Here is a 23,513-nt window from a genome sequence, read left to right on the forward strand (position 1 = left end):
GTGCAGCCCTAGCAAACGAATACACCTGCTAACAAAGTACTTCTTTCTAAAGGACGATTGCTGCATCTGAGGTGTTCAAGGGTGGAACCACATGGACTCCCTCCTGGGCCACACGTCCTCTATTTGTCCAGAGGGTCTGGAGATAAACACTGAGCAGCTGTCCTTTGTTTTCATTTAATCTTCATAGTGGCCTATTCTATAGATGACAAAATTCTCAGAAGTGAACCTGCCCCGGGTCACCCAGGTCGTGGGGAGAAGCAGGATCCAGTCTGCCTCCAAGCGCCACCTCTCTCTCCCTCTCTCGGGCTCAGGGCAGCTGACACGGGCACGGGGAAGGTCAGGGGACAGGGGCCCGGACTGCGTGACTGTCTCGTGCCATGGACGGCCAGCGCGAGAAGCTGGACCCATAGGCCGTGCTGATTCCTGCAGTGGTGGTTTGGCTTCTTCCTTAACCCATCCCGAAAAAACTCAATTCCTCCGAAAACTCTCGAGTATTCTCCATGAGGCGGGCAGTCTTATCACATCCACACACCACACTTAGGCTGAAAGCTCTCTTTAACGAGTTTACCTGTCTGAACTGACAGACCAAGGGAGTTCGTGTACATTCTGGTCTTTGTCAACAGTGACTCCTAACCACGCTGTTATTCTTTCAAAATACATTTTATTAGTGGCACATGGAAATTAAAGTGAAGCAATTTCTTTCCAGAGAGAAGGTAAGCCCTGACAGACTAACAAATTGAGCAGATGTGTCACAGCAAAAATACCATTTCCAGTGTAAAGAGGTTAATAGGAATACTCTCCACCAAGGAGATGCCTTTCTTCACCGTGCTGACCACAGTGGACACTTGGTTCAGCTGGGGGAACCCACAGCACTGGACAGTCATGGACGCCATGAAGTCGGGGTCATCTCGACACTGACTGGCCCTTCCCTGTCGTAGCGGAGGCGGAGAGGTCACGACGCCCATCGTTCATGATGGGGACCCGGGGGTCTGGGAGGTGGAGGATGGCTGGGGGGAAACACGAGGTGAGCAGGCTCGTGTGTGAGCCTGAGAAAACCCTCAGACTTGGAGGGCCTCCAGAGTCTCCATGACGACCCTTCATCAGCAGATTAGAGCCAGGGGTTAGCAGAGGGTCCTTTTAAAGCACCTGGAAACACGCCTATGTTAGTAAGTCAGAGAAGATCTGCACTTGCTTAAAAAAATCAGTTTCTCGGGGCTTCCCTGGTGGCGCAGTGGTTGAGAGTCCGCCTGCGCGATGCAGGGGACACGGGTTCGTGCCCCGGTCCGGGAAGATCCCACATGCCGCGGAGCGGCTGGGCCCGTGAGCCATGGCCGCTGAGCCTGCGCGTCCGGAGCCTGCGCTCCGCAACGGGAGAGGTCACAGCAGTGAGAGGCCCGCTTACCGCCAAAAAAAAAAAAAAAAAAAAAAAAAATCAGTTTCTCTCTCAGAGATTCTTTCACCTAATGGTCTTCTGGCTCAGAACGAGCTCTGCAATGTTCACGTGCCTCACTCACCAATCCGTGAGCTCTGCTGCCCCGTCTCCCCTTCACTGTGCCTCCACCTCATCCCAGCACTGGGTCCTGCCCCAGAGCGCTGCTCTCCTCCGGGCCCCCCGCACCCTCGCGCCTACAGCCTCTGTCACTGCAGTGGGTCCCCCAATTCCAAAAGGCACTCCCTGCACTGAGGCTGTTTCTGTCCTGTTAAGATCATGCTGTTTCTTCTTTCTAACCTCAGATGATGGGGAGTATTCATGAGGAAGGCTCAGCGAGTTTGTCATCTTCACTAGTCTTATTTGATCCTAACATGGGCATGTCACACATCACTTCGGAATCTGTCCCCAACCAAACACTGATCAAGGCAACAAAACGAGTGACAGACTGCAGAATTTTCCATTTCTAGATCTAACTGATTGAGCTAAGTCTTAGCTTCTAGAATACAGCTTCCGGGGACTTAGGGCAGGTCAGTGATGCTGGTGTCGCCAAGATCAATTCCAGAGTACAGCTTGCCGTCCTTTGCGGCCCCCCAGGGCATGGATGTGGAGGTCCACTTCACCGCCCAGTCTCCTGCTTTGTTGACCAAGATGACACCACCTACACCTTTGACCTTTGACTTCATATAACCCAACGATGCGTCAGCGGCCTCTTCTAACGTCTTTCCTGAAAACAATGAGAGGTTGAGAAACAACACAAGTTAGTGAAAGGAATCTGGTGGGAAAATTATTTACCGTATGAAAAACCGAAGCGTCTTAACAAAGATTCTTAGTAAGTGATTTCTATTTCAATGTCTCAAACAAGGACTCTCACCCTACAAGGCCCTCCCTGCACTGGATGAAGCTGCCTTTTCTCCCACACGCAGGCTCAGAGTCTCTCTACCGCCCCCAGGAGGCAGAAGGCAACCAGTATTCCAAATGCTCTTCTTTCCTGACCCTAACAGAAGGGGCGTTAACCTGAAAGCAACGTCTGCAGCAAACAAGAAAGGGTTTCCCAACCCTCTCCGTCGATTTATAAACAGCTCCTATCCCCTCACAGTCAGACGGCACGGGCTTGTTCCACGTACCCTGTTCCATGTGGAAGAGGGTGAGTCTGGCCAGATTCACCTTCAGGATGCTCTCTCCGTGCCCTGTTGTTGAAACGGCTCCAATATCATTGTCAGCATAACCTCCAGATCCTGCTCAAGGAAGGGAATTGTTTCTAACTGAGAGGCAACCGTCAAGAAATTCAAACACTTATTACAAGTCTAACGCTACATAAATGTTAAACGCCAAGGTGCACTGGTGAGCGCCGTGTGAATAATACCCTGAGATGGGGATGGAGGGCATGTCGGGGAGGCAGGCCTAGCCTTCCCAGGGCAGCGACACCAGGGCAGCCCCTCCTCTGCCCCCAGCACATCCACCCAGCGCACAGGGTAAGACACATACACCCCTCCCCTCCCCCCACCACCGGGAATTAAGTCAATGTGCTCCGAGGTTAACGCGAAGAACACTTTGACGTGCAATATCTCGTAGTGGTGTGTCACCCTCATGCCACTCAGATCTAACAACTGCAAACTTAAATTCTCAGCTTTCTTAGTTTGCTCATTGGAGCCCATGCCCGGGAAAAGGTTTCGTGTACTTAACCCTTTGGGAATAGTCTGCAGCTCCTGAAATGGATTAGAGAGAAGACAGAGGCACCGGGGGTGCTGCGGCGGCTTCAGTACCCCAGCTCCACATCCCTCCCAAGTCCTCCACGCCCCCCTCCCAAAACACAGCATCTAGGAAACAGGTGCCTGCTGGACACGCCACCTTCTGCACGTGCCCTGGGCGACCCCCTCCAACCCACCGCCACTCCCAGAAATTCTAAAGCTGCCACCAGGAGGAGGAGGAAATGAAGGAAGAAAGAAGCGGGTGTGGGGGTGAGGCGAAGACCAGAGAAAGAGGACGAGAGGACGGGGGAGGCCAGGGGCAGGGGCAGTGATCATCCGTCCATCCCACCTATACACGGCGTGTCCCCGACGCGGCCCAGCATCTTGTTGACGGTGCCCCCCGTCGAGGTCGCGTAAGCCACATTTCCTCGGCAGTCCACGGCAACGGCACCCACGGTCCCCAAGTTTCTGCCAAAAAACCAACAAAGAGTGGCTGAAGATGAGAGACACTCCCACAGGTGACAGGGTAGCTTAATACACTTCTATATTAATGGCGCATGGGACACACTTTGATTCCAGCATTCCCCACTCACGTAAACGGCAAAGAAAGCCTGTTTGCATTACATTCTACATGTCAGTTAAACTGCTGGACATACCTTTAGCCCTCAGCTCTAAGGGTCCATCCAATCCCAGCACCACCAGTTTCTAGCTGGGTGATTAAGTTTTATCGTGCCTCAGTTTTCCCATCTGTAAAATGGGGATACAAATAACTGGGTGCATCTCAGACTTCCGTGTGCATCAGCACCCCTTGGATCCTCAGCACCTCCATCCAGAGACCCCCGAGTTGGCAGGTGCAGGATGGGACCCAACATCGTGTACTTCTGACAACCACCCGGGAGACGCTGCTGCTGCCTGTCCGCACACCCCTCTGCCCGTTTCATGGGGCTTGCTATGAAGATGAAATAAGTTGACTTTTTCTCTAACACTTTATTATAAATTTGCAAGTAACAAAAGTTGAAGCAATTGTACGCTAACAGCCGTATACCCACCAACCCGGTCTACAGTGAACTATATCTCAGGCACTGTTCTAAATGCTGGGACGCAGCAGAAAACTAAATGGACAAAGTACCTTCTCCCACGGAGCTTGCATTTGGGGCACAGGGTGACAGAGCAATAAAGAATGTCAGGCTTTACTGAACAGCAATAAACTACAGCCCATAGCAGCACGCGGGACACGTGATGGTGGAGACGTGCTGCTTTCTAAGGGCCTCTCTGAAGGACTGAGGGTAAGCCATGCTGATTGCTGGGGAAGAACATTCCTGAAGCAGGACATGCTTGCCAAGTTCAAGGAACTTCAAGGAGGCCACTGTGGTTGGAGAGAATAAAGCCAGGGAGAGTGTGCAGCAGGGTCAGAGGGACGGCCAGCAGGCAGACCATGAGGCTTTGACAAGTGGGGTGACTGTACATCCTGGTTTCCCAGGACCGTCCTGACTTATGCCTGTTGTCCCGGCTTAATGAATAGTGCCCCTTTCGCTCTCAAAACTAAGTTCCAGTTTGAATACTGAATCACATGGTCATCCTACTTACAGGCCCTTGGAAGGGCGTTTAGTCTGAGTGAGGTGGGAAGACGCTGGAGAGTTTGAACCGAGAAGTGTCACGAGATGAGTTAAGTTTAAAAAATAACCATTCTTACCACCATGCCCATCACCGGCACGGCTAACATGAAACAGACACGGTATCAAGTATGGGCACAGAGGTGCGGGGACCACGACCCTCACTCACTGCTGCTGGGCATGTGGACTGGCAAGGTCACTTTGGGAGGCCACCCACGGGGTCTCCTAAAGCCGACTCAGCCATTTTATCCCCACATTTCTGTCCAACAGAAACGTGGAGGTAAGTTCACCATGAAAGTGTACAGAATGTTCACAGCAGCACTACTTGTAATAACAGCGAACTGCAAATGACACAAACATCTGCCCAAGTAAATAACCTGTGACACGCTATGCTTCTGTGAAGGTGGACTCTGCTACACACGGCAGACAGATCTCAGAAACGTAAGAAGAGGCACCCCAAAAAGCACGTACTACACAGTCCCACTCAGATAGAGTTCCAAAACAGGCACCACCAGCCCACGGTGCCGGAAGCCGGGCAGGCGGTTTCCTTGCGGGGAGGGCAGTGACGGAGGGGGGTGTGTGTCGGGCTGTGTGCTGATTACATGTGTGTCCACCCTGTGGAAGCGCATCCAGGGCTCCAGATAGGATCTATGCACCCGGAATGTGTGCTATACTTCTACAGAGTCATCTTAGGGAAACCGTTCTGGCCATTGTGTGTGGACTGAGGGAGATGAGAGAGGAAACAGAGACCCCTTACGAGGCTTGAGAGGCAGTGGTTTGTGTCGGGGTGTTTCCAGAGGAGAGGGTGGGAAGGAGGCTGGACCTGGGACATTTTGAAGGCAGAGCTGACCGAATTTGCAGGTGGACCGGATGTGAGAGAGAGAAATATAAGGCAGAAACTGAAAGGATGCAAGAAACACTTATTGAAAGGTGGAAGACTGGGAAGACGTTTTTTGCTTCGTGGTGTGTGTGGAGTGGGGTTGGGTAGGGAAACAAGTTTAGTTTTGGACAAAAGCTTGAGGTATCTGTTGGGCAATCACATGGAGAGGCTAAATTGTAGCTAGAGATGTAGCCTGGCATTCAAAGGACTAGAAAGAGAAAGCTGGTATCCTATTAGAAGGAAACGGGAACCCTATCTCCTATCACTCACAAAAGCCAACCCAGATAGCTAAGGACCTAAATATAAAACACAAAATTCTTCAAGGAAATCTAGGCAGCTGTATGTCTCAGGGCGGGGATGGCTCCTAAGTTTCTGGTCTTACAAACTACACAAGAAGAGGGAGAGTACTACTGATCACAAAAAACATTCAAATGGCAAAAATACCATAAGCAAAGTAAAAGCAAATAAAAACAACAGATTCGGGAATTTTGTTTTTAGCAGAGAAGACAGCCTTAAGATTGATAAGAAGAGGACAAAACAACTAAAGAGAAAAAATGATCACAGGACGAAAATAGGCAAATTCCCGGAAAAGAATGACCCATCAACAAATGCAAAGTATCCAAGCTGGCGGTTGTCAGGGAGGAGCAACGGCAGTGACGCGAGCCCCTCCCGCCACATAAGGAGAGAGGTACCCTGTCACTGCTGGTGGCAGCCCCCCAACACGTACAAGGAAGGGGTTGAGGCAAAAATACAAAGGCAAATGGAGGCCCACACACGTGTAATATTTAGAAATAATAAAGATGTTCTATCCTCTTACCGTGATAAATGTATCTTGAGAAATACTGTAAAGCTATGGTTTTCATTTGACTGGAAGCTGACAAACTACCAATGATGACAATTTATTAACATGCACATTTGTATCCTTTGTTGATCAGCTGGTGATGGCTGGATGAGTGGGGCAAAAAACCACACACAGACACATATACAATCATAAATTATTATGTATTTATTCCATAAAATTAATTTTCATTGCCTTCATCTCAAGGGGCATTGATCACGTTCTTATGATCAACATTTCCATGTAACATGCATTCTACTGACAATGTGACAAATAACACAACTTTTCTTTTCTTTTCTTTTTTTTTTTTTGCGGTACGTGGGCCTCTCACTGTTGCGGCCTCTCCCGTTGCGGAGCACAGGCTCTGGACGCGCAGGCTCAGCGGCCATGGCTCACGGGCCCAGCCGCTCCGCGGCATGTGGGATCTTCCCGGACCGGGGCACGAACCCGTGTGCCCTGCATCGGCAGGCGGACTCTCAACCACTGCGCCACCAGGGAAGCCCAAGACAACTTTTCTTGAGCGATGTAGTTCTTAGGAAGTTTTTAATTAATTTGAACTTGGAGAAGCTTCACTCTGCTGAGGCAGTAACGTTGGAACTATATATAAAACTCCTAAAGCAATACTTAGACTTGGAAATGAATCTTGATTTTTACATTACCACACTCAAATGTTACACGGGGTTACGTTTGATAAATTGTTATCACAGAAGATTTTACTAAATATTTTAATTTGATCATTTAAATCACAATCCCTTACTATAGTCATTTTTGTCCTCTCTTAAGCAGTGTTTAAATCAATGCAGAGTATCTTAAATTCTTCTTTCAAATTTCATTGCTGGTATATTACAAAGAAAATGGAAAACAGCAGTATGTTGCTCGATTTTGTTCAAATCTCTCTACAAATGATACTTATACTTCGATTTATAATGAGCAGAAAAACAGCCTCTAAAGAAACTGGTTTCAGGATCAGCTGTACATGAATCTTCTCCTTCAAGTTAGGCAAATCTTTTTGTTTCCTTTGTTTCGATTTCCTTATATTTTCTGCGGATGTCACTTTCCTTGCACATTTCCCATGCACTTTTGGCTTTGTTTCTCTAAATTAAAAAAAAACATTTTTAATCCTTTAAAAAATGTTAATAGCCAAACTTAGATTTTTTTTTTAAAGCTTCTGTTACGCTTATCCATGGAGAGGCATAGTTCAGACTAAGTAACTGTAGATAGTGCAAATTCAAAATTAATTTCACTTGCTGTCAAAGTCCGTGATTTGTTCTTTAAGGAACATCTGCGATTTTTGCTGAACTCTTCTTATCTAAATTCGATTTCATTACTTCAACAGCATTTAGTTGGAATTCCCTCCACGTCTCTCTGAGGTCTGTTATAAGGTCAGATGTGAGTCTGATTAAGCTCTTCCACCTTCGGCCACATCTAGAGTATCTTGCAGTGGACCCTCTACTGTCTCACAGCATCGTCAGTATTGGTGCAGCTGAGGGCATGTCTCCTAGAAACAAACTCACGGTGAGCTGGCCGTGTCACACAGGATACTTCTGGACTCTTGGCCAAAGTTCGTGCTTACATACCTTTTATTTACCTACCATGTCAGCTCCATTATCACGGGCTTCCCTTTTAAATGTTAGTTTTTCAACATGTTTTCTGATCGTGGTCCACTCTAGCTGAACTGAGTTTTTTAAACTTCATTATGATTTCATGTCTTGCCTTATTACCCATTAAACTAACCTATTTGAATTCTCTCTCCTAGATACTTATCATTAGGTTTTTTTCCTAATTACGTTTTGGCATTTTATCAAAACTTGAAATAATTTTTATGAACCCTAGAAATTTCCCATTGTTTTCCGTAAACGTTGTGCTGATGGGGTCATGAAAAGTACCATTACACTTGTCCAAATAGTATTATTCTTTCAAGAACATTACATCTATGTTTTCTATCTGTGTCTTTTCTGGTTATCAACTGTTTATTGTTTATTCAGCCTTTTCCCAGCGTTTCTAATAATTGCATGTGTCCTTTTTTGGTGTATGATTATACCAAATTGCTTTATGATTAGCAATTAAATCTTCCTTTAGTAAAGAACATGAAGGTGTCGGGATTTCATCTGAATTGCTCAAGTTGTGGATTTGGTGAGAACACTATTCCTACTAATTTTCATTGTTTTGATAAGTAATTCAATCTTCATTGAACAAAGAAGCTGTAATGTTCTCTTTGTGAATTTTATGTGGGTCATCCTGGAAGAAGACTGCTTACTTTTTTTTTTTTCCTCTAATTTTTATTCATTTATTTATTTTTTGGCTGCATTGGGTCTTTGTTGCTGCTCGTGGGCTTTCTTAGTTGCAGCGAGCAGGGCTTCTCTTCATTTCGGTGCGCAGGCTTCTCATTGTGGTGGCTTCTCTCGGTCTGGAGCACAGGCTCTAGGCGCATGGGCTTTGGTAGTTGTGGCGTGCGGGTTCAGCAGGTGTGGCTCGCGGGCTCTAGAGCTCAGGCTCAGTAGTTGTGGCGCATGGGCTTAGTTGCTCCGCGGCATGTGGGATCTTCCCGGACCAGGGATTGAACCTGTGTCCCCTGCGTTGGCAGGTGGATTCTTTACCACTGAGCCACCAGGAAAGTCTAAGAGTGCTTACTTTTAAAGCAGACTGTTTCTTTGAAGATCTTTTACTTCTTTTCCTCCTTTTAGCTTTTTTTTTCTTTTGTGAATTCCACTTTAGTATTCTTTTTCTATCAAAATCTTGACTTGTACACATTTTCAGTAATCTAGGAATTAGAAAGTGAAATGTAACTATACTGAGAGTGTACAAAATTAGCATATATTTTCATCAAAGTTAAGGGCAAATCCCCCCAAAAAGAATAAAAGTAATTTGCAGATATAATTTCAAAAGTTAGTTTTTTCCTAAAATTTACAAAATTATTAATATTAAAGTCTAAACATCAACTATAATTAATGAATATAACATTTTAAATAAAAATTACTTAAAAATTTCAACATTTAAAAAAATTTAACTCAACCTTAAGTATTTTTATAAGAATAAAACCATTCATGAGTCTAATATTCAGTGTCCATTTAGTTGCCAACATAAAAAATTGGTTCCTCATGTAGGTTCTGTCTATACCTGTGATGTCCAGTACAGCAGCCACTGTCTGCATGTGGCTGAGCACTGGAAATGCAGGCAGTCTACAGTGAGACATGCGGTCAGTGTAAAATACACGGCAGATTTGGAAGATCTAGCATGAAAAGATGTAAAGTATCTCATAAATAAATTCTTACATTGATTACATGTTGAAATGATAATATTTGGGGTATATTGGGTTAAATATATTATTAATTTCACTCATTTCTTCTTACTTTTTTTTAATGTGGCTACTAGAAAATGTTAAATTACATATACGGCTCTCAGATTTCTATTGGACAGTGCTGGTCTAGACCTACATATCTACCAATTTAAGAGTAACAGGAATCAGCCCTCATGGGCAAGTCTTGCAGATATCGTACTAATTCATGAATAACTCTAGAACCACAAACTGAAACATGCGGAAAGAAAAAGGACACTGTGCACTACTGGGAAACAACACTTCGTTATGCAGGAATTTGTTTGACAAATTATTGTCTTTTTCTCTTACCCAAGTCCTTCTGCTGTTCAAGTCTTCCCCACACTCCAAAACAGGGTCTAGTTCTGATGTCAGCAGTGGCATATTCCACAAACCTTTTGACTCAGGTGGTCTTTACTTCCAAGACATAGAGCAAGAGATGCAGAGAAGCACTTCCCTGGGGGCTGAATGATATTTGTCACAAGAGTGGATGATGAGGGCTATGGGTAATGCTGTGTCACTGCTGAGTGACAGAGATGCCCCATGGATCTGCAATAAAGCAACTGTTTTGTGTAACTGTGATATGAGGGTCATCTAAAGTGCAGGGCCCAGGGCAGGAGCCCCTCTTGCTTATATCGAAGAGCAGTACTGGCTGGTGGAGATGTGTGTTGTTGCAGGATTTTTGGAAAGCAATGTGGCAACATCTATTAAAATGTACATGAACCACTGATAAAGCAACCCCATTCCTGTGACTTTAGCCTATAGACACCATAGCACACTCAGTAAAGATTATCAACAGCTACCAACATATGGCCAATCTTGTACAACAGATTCCTAACCTGGGGACACACTAGAATTACCTGGGAAACTTTTTTCTAATGGACTTGCCTGGCCTCTCCACCTCAGCTCTACTCGATTAGATTTTTTTTTTGGCCACGCCATGCGTCATGCGGGATCTTAGTTCCTCAACCAGGGATCGAACCCACGCCCCCTGCAGTGGAAGCCTGGAGTCTTAACCGCTGGACCACGCGGGAAGTCCCTAAATTAGATTCTGTAGGGAAGGGGCTCAGACATGTAGATTTTGAAAAAGCTCCCTAAGTGATACGAAAGTATACCTCTGGTTAAACATTACAAATCTAAAAGGGCATGTGGAGTTAATAGATTATATTCCATTATAAACTTCCAGGCCACATTCAAATTTTATTTTTCAAATTTTGCTTTAAATTAAGGTCCTTTTATTTGGTATTTTTGAATTGGTAACACAGAAAACCATAATTCAGAACACATGATGAATTCACTTATAAGGGCTGTACTGATTTCTCTGCCCCGTGAAAGGGCGCCTAAGTAAGTTCATAGGGTGGTCTACATCATAGAGAACCTGTGCAGTGTACCGAAGATAACAAACTGATCAAGAAGTATGCAGGTAATTAATACCTTTACACACGGCATTCATCTATTAAATCATGTTGGAGAAGGAACTCTTAGCTGAATTTGAGTTACTATTCATAGGAGTAATAAGTGAGGTTAAATTTCAGAGTCAAAAGAGCAGTTTTTCCATTACTTAGTGTGAACTATTTTGTACAAAAACTGAAACGACCAAGTGATATTTGACTTATTTAAGAAACGTGGATAACCAGACATGAGTCCCACTTTCACATCTGAATAACTCGCAAACATGTGAGCCACAGATGATACTTACTTTTGGTAGTCTGATTTCTGGAGCTTTTCGTTTTCTAGACGTTTTTTGTTTCTTTCTGTAACCAGCTGTTCTCCAGGAATTGTTGGAATCCCACTGGCTGCTGCAAATTTTTCTGCACCTTGGTCAGTCAGAAAGCAGTGGGGTGTCTTGAGCCAGAAAGAAATGGGAAAATAGTTAGTTTTGAGAAAAAGTTAAAATCTTTTCAACTGTTCCTACTGTGTGAAAATCATTATTCTCTCTGGGTACAAAGCCTCAAAAATGCAAATTCCACTGGCTTGCTTTTCTGAATGATGAAAAAAGCCGAGCTCTCCGAGTTTTTGTATTTTCAGAAAAACCTAGATGATGGAATATTACTAGGAATTCAACTTACATATGATCTTACAGTTAGAGAATTTAATCCATTTTTATTTCATACATGCTATTTATTTATCTACATATCTATGTATGTAGGTATATATTTATTTGCTGCACCACACAGCTTGCAGGGTCTTAGTTTCCCAACCAGGGATCAAACCTGGGCCCCCTGCAGTGGAAGCGTGGAGTCCTAACCACTGGATCGCCAGGGAATTCCCCCATACATGCTATTTAAACAGTTGGTCTGTTCAGTGTGTATGTGTTGTGTTACATGTGTTGAAAGCAGGCTGAAGAAAATACAGGAAGATAACATGAAAACATGAAGATAATGTGAAATGTAATCACTGGTTAAGTGATCATGAGTCAAATTACATCAACTGAGTCAGAATCTTGGTTTCCTTGAGAAACTTAAATAACATTGTTTTTGTTCTTTCATACAATTTCAGGAGAACAGTGATCTCAAGTATTTCCCTACAAGTCAGAACCCTTTTAGTCACTGAAGTGCAGCAGTGACAATTCCTTAGGAAAAGGGTGCTTTAGTCCCACATACCTTTTCCATAACAAGGCGCGCAACTTTAATGGGATTTGCGACACAGCGGACTGCAGACACCGCTCCTGCAGACAGGTCTTTCCCATTCATGATACTTGCATCCATTTCAACTTCACCATTTTCGTTCAAGACAGATCCACAACCTAAAATCAAAAAGAAGCCGAAAAGCAAGAATTAAGAATTTGGAAATGGCTTCAGAGTTTCCCCTAAGCTGCCTACTTTAATTCATCCTCGACTCCATTGTCAAAGGAACGTTTTTAAAAACACAGATCTGACTTGATACCCCATGACCTACACAGTAAACGGTAAGAAGCCCTTCCTGATCTGGCCTCTGACTTACTTTTCCAGCTTCATCTCTTCTCCTTGGCAACATTTTACTGAAATATTAGGTTTCCCTGAATGTACCATTAGCTCTCATTACTCTGTTCTCTTTACCACTAGCAACTGTTCTCCAACTTTCTCTGCCTAGATAATACTTGTAAGCCTAGCTATTCTTAAACTCTATGTGACTCAGTTTCCTCAGAGGGATAAGAACAAACCTCAAGAATACTTAAAGGAGTATAAAAATATCCAGCAACTAACAAGTGTTTGGTATCTAATAAGAAATTACCAGGCTCAGAAAGAAACAGGAAAATATGACCCATAATGAGGAAGAACAAAAACAAAAAAATCAATTAATAGCAACAGACTCAGAAATGACATAAATGATAGAATTATTAGACAAAAATGTTAAAACGGCTGTCAGGGCTTCCCTGGTGGCGCAGTGGTTGAGAGTCCGCCTGCCGAGGCAGGGGACATGGGTTCGTGCCCTGGTCCGGGAAGATCTCACATGCCACGGAGCGGCTGGGCCCGTGAGCCATGGCCACTGAGCCTGCGCGTCCAGAGCCTGTGCTCTGCAATGGGAGAGGCCACAACAGTGAGAGGCCCGCTTACCACACACACACACACACACACACACACACACACACACACACACACACGGCTGTCATATGTACCAGAACATGGAAGAAAATATGAAAAGGACCCAGAGAGAACTTCTAGAGATGAAAAAAGAAGTCTGAAACGAAAAATACACTGGATAGGATTAACACCAAATTAGATACTGCACAAAAGATGAATGAACTTGAAGACACAGCAAACAAAAAGACTGAAAAATAATTGAACAGAGTTTATCACTGAGCTCAGGGACAGTTTCAAGCAGCCAGTATATGTGTAATTGGAGTCCCCAAAAGGAGAGGTGAGATAGAGGGACAAATAAATATTTAAGGAAATGATGAATTTTCAAATTTGGTGAATACTATAAATTCACAGATCCGAAAAGCACAACAAACTCCAAGAAAAAGAAACATGAACAAAACTACACTCAGGCACATTATGATCAAACAGCTTAGTGCTAATGAGAAAGAGAAAATCTTAAAAGCAGCCAGAGAAAGGACACATTAGGTACAGAAGAAAAAAGAAAAACGATAGCATACTTGTTGTCATAAACAAGGCAAACCAGAAGACAGAGGAGCAAGATCTTTGAAGCCCTCAAAGAAAAAAAAAAACTGTCAAGTTGGAATTCTACACCCAGTGAAAGCATCTTTCAAAAACCCAAAACAAAGACGTTTATAGACATAACAGAAATTAAACAAAAGTCATCAATAGCAGATGTGCAATATAAGAAATGTTAAAGGAAGTCTTTCAGGCAGAAGGAAAATGATAGCAAAGAGCAATCAGGATTCCCCCAAAGAATGAACACTGGATATGGCTAATATGTGGATAAACAGAAATACCTTTTCCCTTTATTTTTACAATATCTTTAAAATATAACTGTTTAAAGGAAAAATAATAACAACGCATTAGGCAACTTATACACATAAGTAAAACATATGACAACAGTAGTACAAAGGCTACGAAAGGGGAAACAGGTGTATGCTGTAAAAGGTTCTTATATTATGCATGAAGTGTGATATTACTTAAGGTAGACTGTGACAAGTGAGAGATATATACTATAAACCCTAAAACAACCTTTAAAAAATGAAGTGGAGCTACTAGGCCAACAAAGGAGATAACATGGAATTATGAACATTCAATTATTCCAAAAGAAGGCAGAAAAAAGCAGAAAAAGAGGAAACAGGGAACAATGAATAGACTGGACAAATAGAAAACAAACAGCAAGATGACAAAGTTATGCCTAACCATATCAATGATCACATTAAATGTAAATGGTCTAAACACCCCAATAAAAAGCAGAGATTGTCAGGACTTCCCTGGTGGTCCAGTGGTAAAGAATCTGCCTTACAACGCAGGGGACGCAGTTCGATCACTGGTCAGGGAACTAAGATCCCTGAGAAGAGAAAACCCACACGCCACAACTAGAGAGAAGCCTGCACACCACGACGACAAGCCCGCGTGCTGCAACGAAAGATCCTGCATGCCTCAGTGAAGATCCTGAGTGCCGCAACTAAGACCCGATGCAGCCAAAAATAAATAACAAAATAAATAAATAAAAAATAAATAAATCTTAAAAAAAGCAGAGATTGTCAAATTGTACAAAAAGATAGGACACAATTACATGCTGCCAATAAAAAAAAATCCACTTTAAATATAAAGATGTAAATAGGTTAAAAGTAAAAATGGACAAATTATATCATGCCAAAATGAATCAAATGAAAACTGGAGGCAAAGTATACTTCACAATAAGGAACACTAAATAATAATAAGGACATTAAGTAATGATATAGGGGTCAGTTCACCAAGAAGACAACAATCTATATTGTAAACAACAGTTTCGAAATACATGAAGCAAACACTGACAGAACTCAAAGGAGAGATAGACGAATCCAGTTACAATTAAAGACTTCAATACTCCTCTCTCATTAATCAGAAATGGACAATCAAGATACAGAAGGTATGAACATTACCAATGAACTTGACCTTATTGAGATTTATAGATCTTTCCATCCAACAAGAGCAGAGTACATAGTCTTTTTAAGTGCAAATGGCCAAGGTAGAACACATTCTGAGCCAAAAACCAAACCTTACGAAGTTTAAAAGAATACAAATCACACAAAGTATGTCCTCTGATCATAACAGAATTAAACTAAAAATCATTAACAGAGAGGTATTTAGAAAATCCACAAATATTTGGAAATTAAGCATCACACTTCTAACTAACCCATGATTCAGTGAGGAAGTCACAAGGAAAATGAGAACACATTTTGAACAGAATGAAAATTAAGGCAACCTGTAAAAACATGTAAAAATCAAAGCAGTGCTAGAGTAAAATTTTAAACATTAAATGCTTGTATTAGAAAAGAATAGTCTCAAATTAATGATCTAACAGGAAAAGAACAGTAAATTATTTCCAAAGCAAGCTGAATGAATAAAGGAAACAATAAAGGTAAGTCAATGAAATTCAGAACAGAAAAAGAGCAAAAGAAAAAACAGAAAATGGGACTTCCCTGGTGGCACAGTGGTTAAGAATCTGCCTGCCAATGCAGAGGATGTGGATTCGATCCCTGGTCTGGGAAGATCCCACATACCGCGGAGCAACTAAGCCCGTGTACCACAGCTACTGAGCCTGTGCTCTAGAGCCTGCGAGCCACAACTACTGAGCCCATGTGCTGCAACTACTGAAGCCCAAGTGCCTAGAGCCCATGCTCTGCAACAAGAGAAGCCACCGCAACGAACAGCCTGCGTACTGCAACAAAGAGTAGCCCCTGCTTGCTGCAGCTAGAGAAAGCCCGTGCAGCAACAAAGACCCAACGCAGCCGCAAACAAACAAATAAATAAGAAAAGAAAAAAACAGAAAAATTCACCAAATCCACCCCCCGAAACTAAAACTAGTTCTTTGAAAAGAACAATAAACTTGATAAACTCTAGACTGACGAAGAAAAAAAAGACACATTACAAAAATCAGGAATGAAAGAGGGGACCTCTCTACAGACCATACAGACATCAAAAGCATAACACAGAAATGTTGCAAATTCAGCAACTTAAACCAAATAGAAACATTTCTTGAAGGACAACTGACAAAACTCGCTCAAAGAAGAAATAGATAACCTGAATAGTGCCATGCCTATTAAAGAATTTCATTTCTTAAAAACTTTCCATCAAAACAAACAAAAAAACCAATCTACCAAATATTTACAAAGAAATAATAGCAACCTTATACAAACTTCGAGAAAAACAGAAGAGGAGGGAACACTTGCCAATTCATCATATGTAGCCAGCATCACCTTCATTTCAAAACCAGACAGATGTTATAAGAAAATAAAACTATAGACCCGTATCTCCCATGAACATTGATGCAAAATCCTCAAGAAAACACCATCGAATCAAACCCAGCATTCACATATGTAAAAAATAACATGTCACAACAAAGTGGTGTTAATCCCAGAGAAGAAAACCTGGTTCAAAATTCAAAAATCAATCAATCAATCAATATTCACCATATCAAAAGACAAAAGAAAAACCACATGGTCATCTCAATAGATGCAGCAAAAGGATTTGATGAAACTCAACATGCACAGATGATTAAAAATCTCAAAAAACTAAGAATAAGGAACTTCTCAACCTGGTAAAGGGCACCTATAAAACCCTACCACCAACATCATACTTAACGGTGAAAGACAGTGCCTTCCCCCTAACACTGGGAAAAATGCAAGAATTTCTGCTCTAACCACTCCTATTCAATATAATATTGGATGGCCCAGCCAATGTTAGGAAAGAAAGAAAAGGCATAAAGTTTGGAAAAGAAGAAATAAAATGGTCTCTATTTGCAGCTGACATTACTAGAAGTTACAGTAAGCAAGACAGTGTGGTGTTGGTGAAAGAATTTGACAGATAGATCAATGGAGCAGAATAGAAAGCCCAAAACAGATCCACATAAATATATAAACTGATCTTTGACAAAGGAGGTGTGATACTTTGATTTATCATAAATACATATTTTGGTCTTCATCCAGGTACGGTTCACAGCTGCCAAACCCTTTGGAATTTCCTAAGGGATTAGAACAATGGGAGCATCTTTTGTTATAATGTTTGGTCTTTTGCCCTCAGTTCCTGAAACCGCTTCAGATCCATACAGGTGAATTGGGTGTCCTGTTACTCATAACAAGCAGTTTTCAACCAAAACCAAATTTGTGTTAATGAGGTAACTTTTGAAAACCCCCTAAAGGTGGGGGGCTGGTTGCCACCGGAACCAACCAGGATTAAAGGGCTGGAACTTTTAGTCCCACCCCGATTTCTGGGGAGGGGAGGACTGGAGATTGAATCAATCACCAACTGCCAAGGATTTAATCGATGATGCCTATGTAATGAAGCCACATTTTGTGTAAGTGTTGAAGAGCACAGAACAGAGGCAAGGGGACAGAACAATTACTAAATATCTGCTGACTAACTGGTTAAGATTTCCTGAAATTCTTTTCTCTGACAGATGTCAGGTAGGTGGTGTAATTCCCTAGAAGCGTCTTAATCCCTAGATCTTAGGTTTTCTACTTCAAAATAGAGGAAATGAGTGTCTTCCAGCAAGTTACTTAAACTTTTTGTGCCTTAGTTTTCTCATCTGAGAAATGAGCGTGATAATAATTACACCGAACTCATAGGACTATGGTGCAGATTAAATGAGTTAATCATGCAAGTTTCTTAGACCACTGTTTGGTACATAGTAGACACTCGTGGTAGCTATGATGATTATTACTTTAAAAAAGGACTGATTTGCATGAAAGAAGCCAAACACAAAAGAATACACTCTTTGTGACTGCATTTATATGAAATTCTAGAGAATGCAAATTTATGACAAAAACAGACCAGTGGATGCCTGGTGCTGGGGTTGGGGGGGGGGATTAACTGCAAAGTGGCAGGAAGGAATGTTTGGGGGTGATGGAAATTTATTTTTTAATTTATTTTTATTTATTTATTTTTTGCAGTATGCGGGCCTCTCACTGTTGTGGCCTCTCCCGTCGCGGAGCACAGGCTCTGGACGCGCAGGCTCAGCGGCCATGGCTCACGGACCCAGCCGTTCCGCGACACGTGGGATCTTCCCGGACCGGGGCACGAACCCGTGTCCCCTGCATCAGCAGGCGGACTCTCAACCACTGAGCCACCAGGGAAGCCCCCGGGTGATGGAAATTTTAACATCTTGGTTGTAGTGTGGTTACACAGGTATGTACATTTTTCAAAACTTAAAATGGGTACAGTTTATGGTATGCAGTAAAGAAAGGGCATGTGTGGGACTGGGGATCAGAGTGGCAAGCTGCCTTTGAGAAGGCAAAAGCGCTAGTGAAGCACATGACAGCTCTGGGCGTCTCCCAAGCAGGGCTACCGTTTGAGTTAGATGTGTCTGTGACTCTGGTAGGTATAGGGCAGGCGCCGTGGCAGAGAAAACAGAAGGGGAGAGTGCTCCTGGGATTTGGTCTCAGCTCTGGAAGGGGGCAGGAACCCCACGTACTTCCCCTAGAGCAACAGCTCCTAGCAGCGGTGTACACAGAGGTCCAGGTGGAGCCTCTCAGGAGGGATGAACTGCAGTGGCCAGCGGGCTGAACCCAGAGCCCTTTGGCTGGTTACTACTCCTGGTCCCTGGCCGTTAACCCCTTGCACTGACAGCTGGGCTGTTCTAAAGACATTAACCCTATGGCTCTGACAACAGGAAGCTGAAGGGTGGATGATTAACGAGTGGGCCTTTGTGGGGTCAGGATGTGTGGAGGTGACATTTGGGTTTGCCTGCAAGAGCCTGAGGCAATCCTCACTGTCGTCCATGTCCTGGCTCATAAGGCACTGACACCCCCTGGCCATCAGGGAGCTGATGCCCTAGCTTGGGTTCAATCCCTAGCAACTGACCCTTCAGTAGATACAGCAGATTGGATGCACGGAAAGAGTGGCCACCACAGAGCTCGGGTGGGATGGCATATTGCCACAGATGTCGGGTTGCCCTTGAAACACAGTGACTGGGTTAATGCGATCACAGCATGTCCTGTGTGTTCCAAACAATGACCATGGCAACTGCCAAAGGAGTCTGAAGCCACCCACCAGAGCTCCTAACTGGTAAGGGATGGGCAAACTGACTCTACTGGCCTCCTCCCTCTGAGAGAGGGCTCTAACGTTCCCTGGTTTGTGTGGTCTCCACATCTGGCTTAACCCAAGCTTTCCCCTGTCCCCGTGCAAACCAGGCCGCCGCTGTTAGGGGATTAGAGAAGCTAAGTCCCATGTAGGGGTCCCTCATCAAATAGATAGTGACTGGGGTCACATTTCAAAGACTGTGGATTGGGACATGCAAGACTGGGCAAGGGAACATGGCACTGAATGTAGGTTCTATCTCCTCTATAACCCACAAGCAGCAGGGCTGAGAGAAAGGAAAAATGGAATGTTAAAGCAGTGCCTTAAGTTACTAACAGATAAAGCCACTGTGGCTGGGTGTACTAACGTGCCGTCCAAGGCTTTCACACACCTGCATGATCAACGAGTAGCGCTGTCGCCCCATATCCCAGACTGGGGACCCCTACGGAAGCACCGATGCCAAATAGGTACGTCAGGAAACAGCCGCTGCCCTGACTTTCACCATGGATCAACGTGCTACGGTGCCGAGAACACCAAACTGCATCACACCTGGGAAAGGAGATTATCTACTGGAATTTGCACTGGGACACTCTAACAGGATGGGTGAGGGGGAACTACTCGATCTCCACTGGGTTCCTGTTGTCCTGCCGCAAGCTGGGCCTGTTGAAACGCATTATACCTGGAATGGAATGCGCACCACTGGAAAAGAGAAGGTGAGGGTTCTGGTCTCATGTATCCTGCCACCAGTCCTTCTCCTCAAGCCTGACAGCACTACCTCCCCTGGCTAACATGGATGGTATATAAAACCAGGTCAAATTCCTAAGGCTGCTGACCTCCCTCTCCTCAAGGCCAGGTGGGCATGTTCTGTTTCCCACTGGAATGATCTTTTGGCTGCTGTCTTTGAGCCCTCCATTGGCCTGCAGCACAGGACAGCACACATAGAGCGTCCTACTAAATGCACTCACCAAGCCTTGAATGACAGCCGACAAAGCCTGTTCTTCCAGCACATTGACATGTCTCTAATGAGACAAGCTCTCCTCCAAAACAGAAAGACCTTGGCCATTATCACTGCCTTGCAAAGAGGCAGCACCTAGGCCATTATCCAAACAGGATGTTGTGTGCTCACACCCGATGGGTCTGTTAATGTGTTGCCTTTATTCAATCATAGGACACAAGTGAACGCTCTTGAGTGATCTGGCTCCCCGCCTAGGGGACTTAGTAACAATGGTCTGAATCATGAGGCTCTCAGTGGAGAAAGGTATCCGTGATCTGGGGAATTATTGTCTTAACCCGTGTTTTCTTCTGTATGTGCCTGATGCTGTGGCACCTGCCTGCAATGCAGCCAGACAGCCACCAAATGAGCCACCCGTTATTGCCCGCATGCTGCGGGCATGCTGCGGAAGAGAAAGTGTGTGAGACTGTAAGAGCCGGTCACGAGCGGTGCAGCGCTGGGGCAATCGGAGTCCCCTCACCCCTTCCTCTTTCCTTGGAGTGTGCTCTCCGCTTGTCTTCTTGCACCAGAAGCTGCCCAGGACACAGCCTTGAGATGTGGTGTTGAGACCATCTGGACGGTATATGTGACTGAGCCCAGATAAGGCCACTATATAAACTTTTAAGATTCTGGTGGGCATGGACAGGGGTCTATTTATCCTGCAAGGCAAGCCTCTTGTGTAAGTTCCCATGCTTATTAAGCCTGCCACCTACCAATCTGGAGAGATCTGCCTTTTCCTGTGGTCTCTCCCTGCCCTCCCTGTATGGGGGACCGATTCAAATTACACCCTGAAGCTCCCAAGGTTGCCACCCAACAGTAGTCTACCCTTTTCCTCCACAAAAAGATGTAATTAAAAAAAGCCTCTTGGGGCTTCCCTGGTGGCGCAGTGGTTGAGAGTCCGCCTGCCGATGCAGGGGACGCGGGTTTGTGCCCAGGTCCGGGAAGATCCCACATGCCGCGGAGCGGCTGGGCCCGTGAGCCATGGCCGCTGAGCCTGCGCGTCCGGAGCCTGTGCTCTGCAACGGGAGAGGCCACAACAGTGAGAGGCCCGCATACCGCAAAAAAACCCACAAAAAACCAAAAAAAGCCTCTTGGTATGTGAATTCTAGAAAGCAGATTAAAGAAAAAAGGGGGAATAATGAATTTTAAAATTCTTTACAGCAACTTGGTCAACAGGTAAAGAGAGAAAAACTAAATCTTTTCAGCATATTAGATTTTAGCATAAAGCTGAAGAGACTCACTGACACTTTAGAGAGGTTCTATTTATCTGGGGGTAGAAGCTTAACCCGGTTTAGCATCAGTTACCAGTTTCAGTGCAAATTTACCTGCGTTGAACTCGGGATCATCTTCCAGGACGGTCACGGCTCCTTCCACAGCGTCAACTGCGCTCCCTCCCTCCTTGAGGATGTTGTAACCCACGGTGGCGGCTTTGACAATGCCCTGGCGTACCCGCTCCTTGCGGTCCTTGGAGATATTGCTGCCTCCGCCACCGTGGACCACGACGACGGCGGGGTTCATGGCGACGGATTCTAGGGATCAGAAGACGAAAGCGTCCTTTCAAGCGGGTCCAAGAGAACCGCACGGGGCTTAAGTCTCCCGTTGGGGACAAGGTCCAGTTTCTACGCAGGGAGGGGAAAGCCCTCAGAGTTTACAGCCTCAGGCAAATTCCTGAGACCCAGGGAGTACGGAGGACAGACGCGGCTGGGTTTGAACTTTGGAGTAAAGCCCAGAGCGCCCGCCTCCGGCCCGGGGCACCTGCTGACTTCGAGGGGGCGGTGGGATGCTCTGCACCCCAGAGCCCGCGCCCCCTCCTCGCCCACTGACATCGGGCTTCCGTTTCCCTGGGGAACCCCGGTTCCTGTCCCGTGCTGGGCCCCCGGCCGGCATGGCATCTGGGGTCGCAGCTCCAGCCTTCCTCCCCGGCCCCACGTCGGGCCTCGGTTTCCCTGGGACTTGTCCCCGGCTCCCACCCGCACCGCGGGGCCAGGGGCGGCCTGAGGGCTGGATCTCGCCAGTGCCCTCCCGCCTCCAGTCCCCGGCACCGGGGAGTGTGCCTTTCGGGGTCTCGGGTGGCGACTCCCTCAGGGCCGTCGACTTACCGAGGACGCCGCAGGAGGCGGACGCCGGGGCTTCGGGCTTGGCCGAGCCTCCCGGTCGGCCTCGGAACCTGCACAGTCTACTCTCTCCAGTCGAAGCCGCTCTGGAAACCGCTGTGCCCGCAACCTCTCTGCCAGCAACGGCTCCGCGCCTGCGCACGAGGGCGGGACAGAGCGCCGCGGAGAATTACCGTAAAGCCCCAACGCACCACCGCGGCGCAACCCCTCTGCCGGCTTCGCCACTGCGGATCCGACTCTCGCTGCCCGGCTCCTAGGACAGGGACTATGCTGGCCTTCTGTGCACGCGAGCTTCCTAGTGGGATGCGGGGAACTCCTCCTCCTCCTCACGAGGAGGAGGGGTGGTGTTGATGGCGACATGCAAGAAGGGATGTGCCGCGGTTTTGTAACTGAAAACTGAAAAGCACCGCTGCACGCACTGAAGTCCTTCCTCTGCCCGAGATGTTTCGCAGACTTGCTAGTTATTCTCTTCCTTTTAATTGTGTCTCCCCGTAACGTTTGGTAAAGAACAGAAAGATAACCTCCGTAATCGGTCTGGTTCTGTGCCTGGGGTGCACTGAAGGGTCTGAAAACCCCTCCTCTGAGTCTCAGGATCTCAGCTCTAAATTCCTTCAACCACAAGTGACCTAATTTTTTTGTGACAATTTTCCTCCTCCCTGCCCCAGAGCCTGAAAGGCTCTGAACCCCCTAGATGATTGATTGGATTCCCCCGGAGCTGCCCTAGATTACTGTTACCATAGTGACCTTCAAATAGAAGTTTGCACTTCTACCCAGTAAAACAACTGCAAGATACTAGGTTAGTGACATGAACCAAAGGGTACATTATTCTGTTACGTAAAATAGCGGCAAAAACTCACGGGGCCTGAAGCTTTGAATTAGAAGAAATAAGCAACGGGCATTGTGCAGAGAGAACTCAGTCCTTTTCTAGTCCTCCCTTTTCTCCGAGACCACAAGGCATCAGCAACCAAAGTTATCTCACTGGCTTTCTGACCGCTCTGAC

The 23,513-nt window shown here is 45.4% G+C and overlaps 1 protein-coding gene across 2 annotated transcripts; it reads right to left on the minus strand.

Annotated features, from left to right (window-relative positions):
- Positions 1–641: 641 nt before the first annotated feature.
- On the minus strand, positions 642–22,743 carry ASRGL1 (asparaginase and isoaspartyl peptidase 1). 2 transcript variants are annotated; one of them, XM_004264207.4, is made up of 7 exons: positions 22,499–22,724; positions 21,725–21,928; positions 12,368–12,510; positions 11,464–11,609; positions 3,470–3,588; positions 2,557–2,667; positions 642–2,156 (listed from the first exon to the last, which is right to left on the minus strand). In XM_004264207.4, exons 2-7 carry the CDS (start codon positions 21,915–21,917, stop codon positions 1,951–1,953), a joined length of 918 nt encoding a protein of 305 aa, XP_004264255.1. In that variant the 5' UTR covers positions 21,918–21,928; positions 22,499–22,724; the 3' UTR covers positions 642–1,950. The 2 variants fall into 2 exon arrangements, with proteins under 2 accessions (XP_004264255.1, XP_033270224.1); XM_033414333.2 differs by lacking the exon at positions 2,557–2,667 and having other exon boundaries at positions 22,499–22,743.
- Positions 22,744–23,513: the final 770 nt, after the last annotated feature.

This window comes from Orcinus orca, chromosome 8 (assembly GCF_937001465.1).
Source record: "Orcinus orca chromosome 8, mOrcOrc1.1, whole genome shotgun sequence".
Lineage (NCBI taxonomy): Eukaryota > Metazoa > Chordata > Mammalia > Artiodactyla > Delphinidae > Orcinus > Orcinus orca.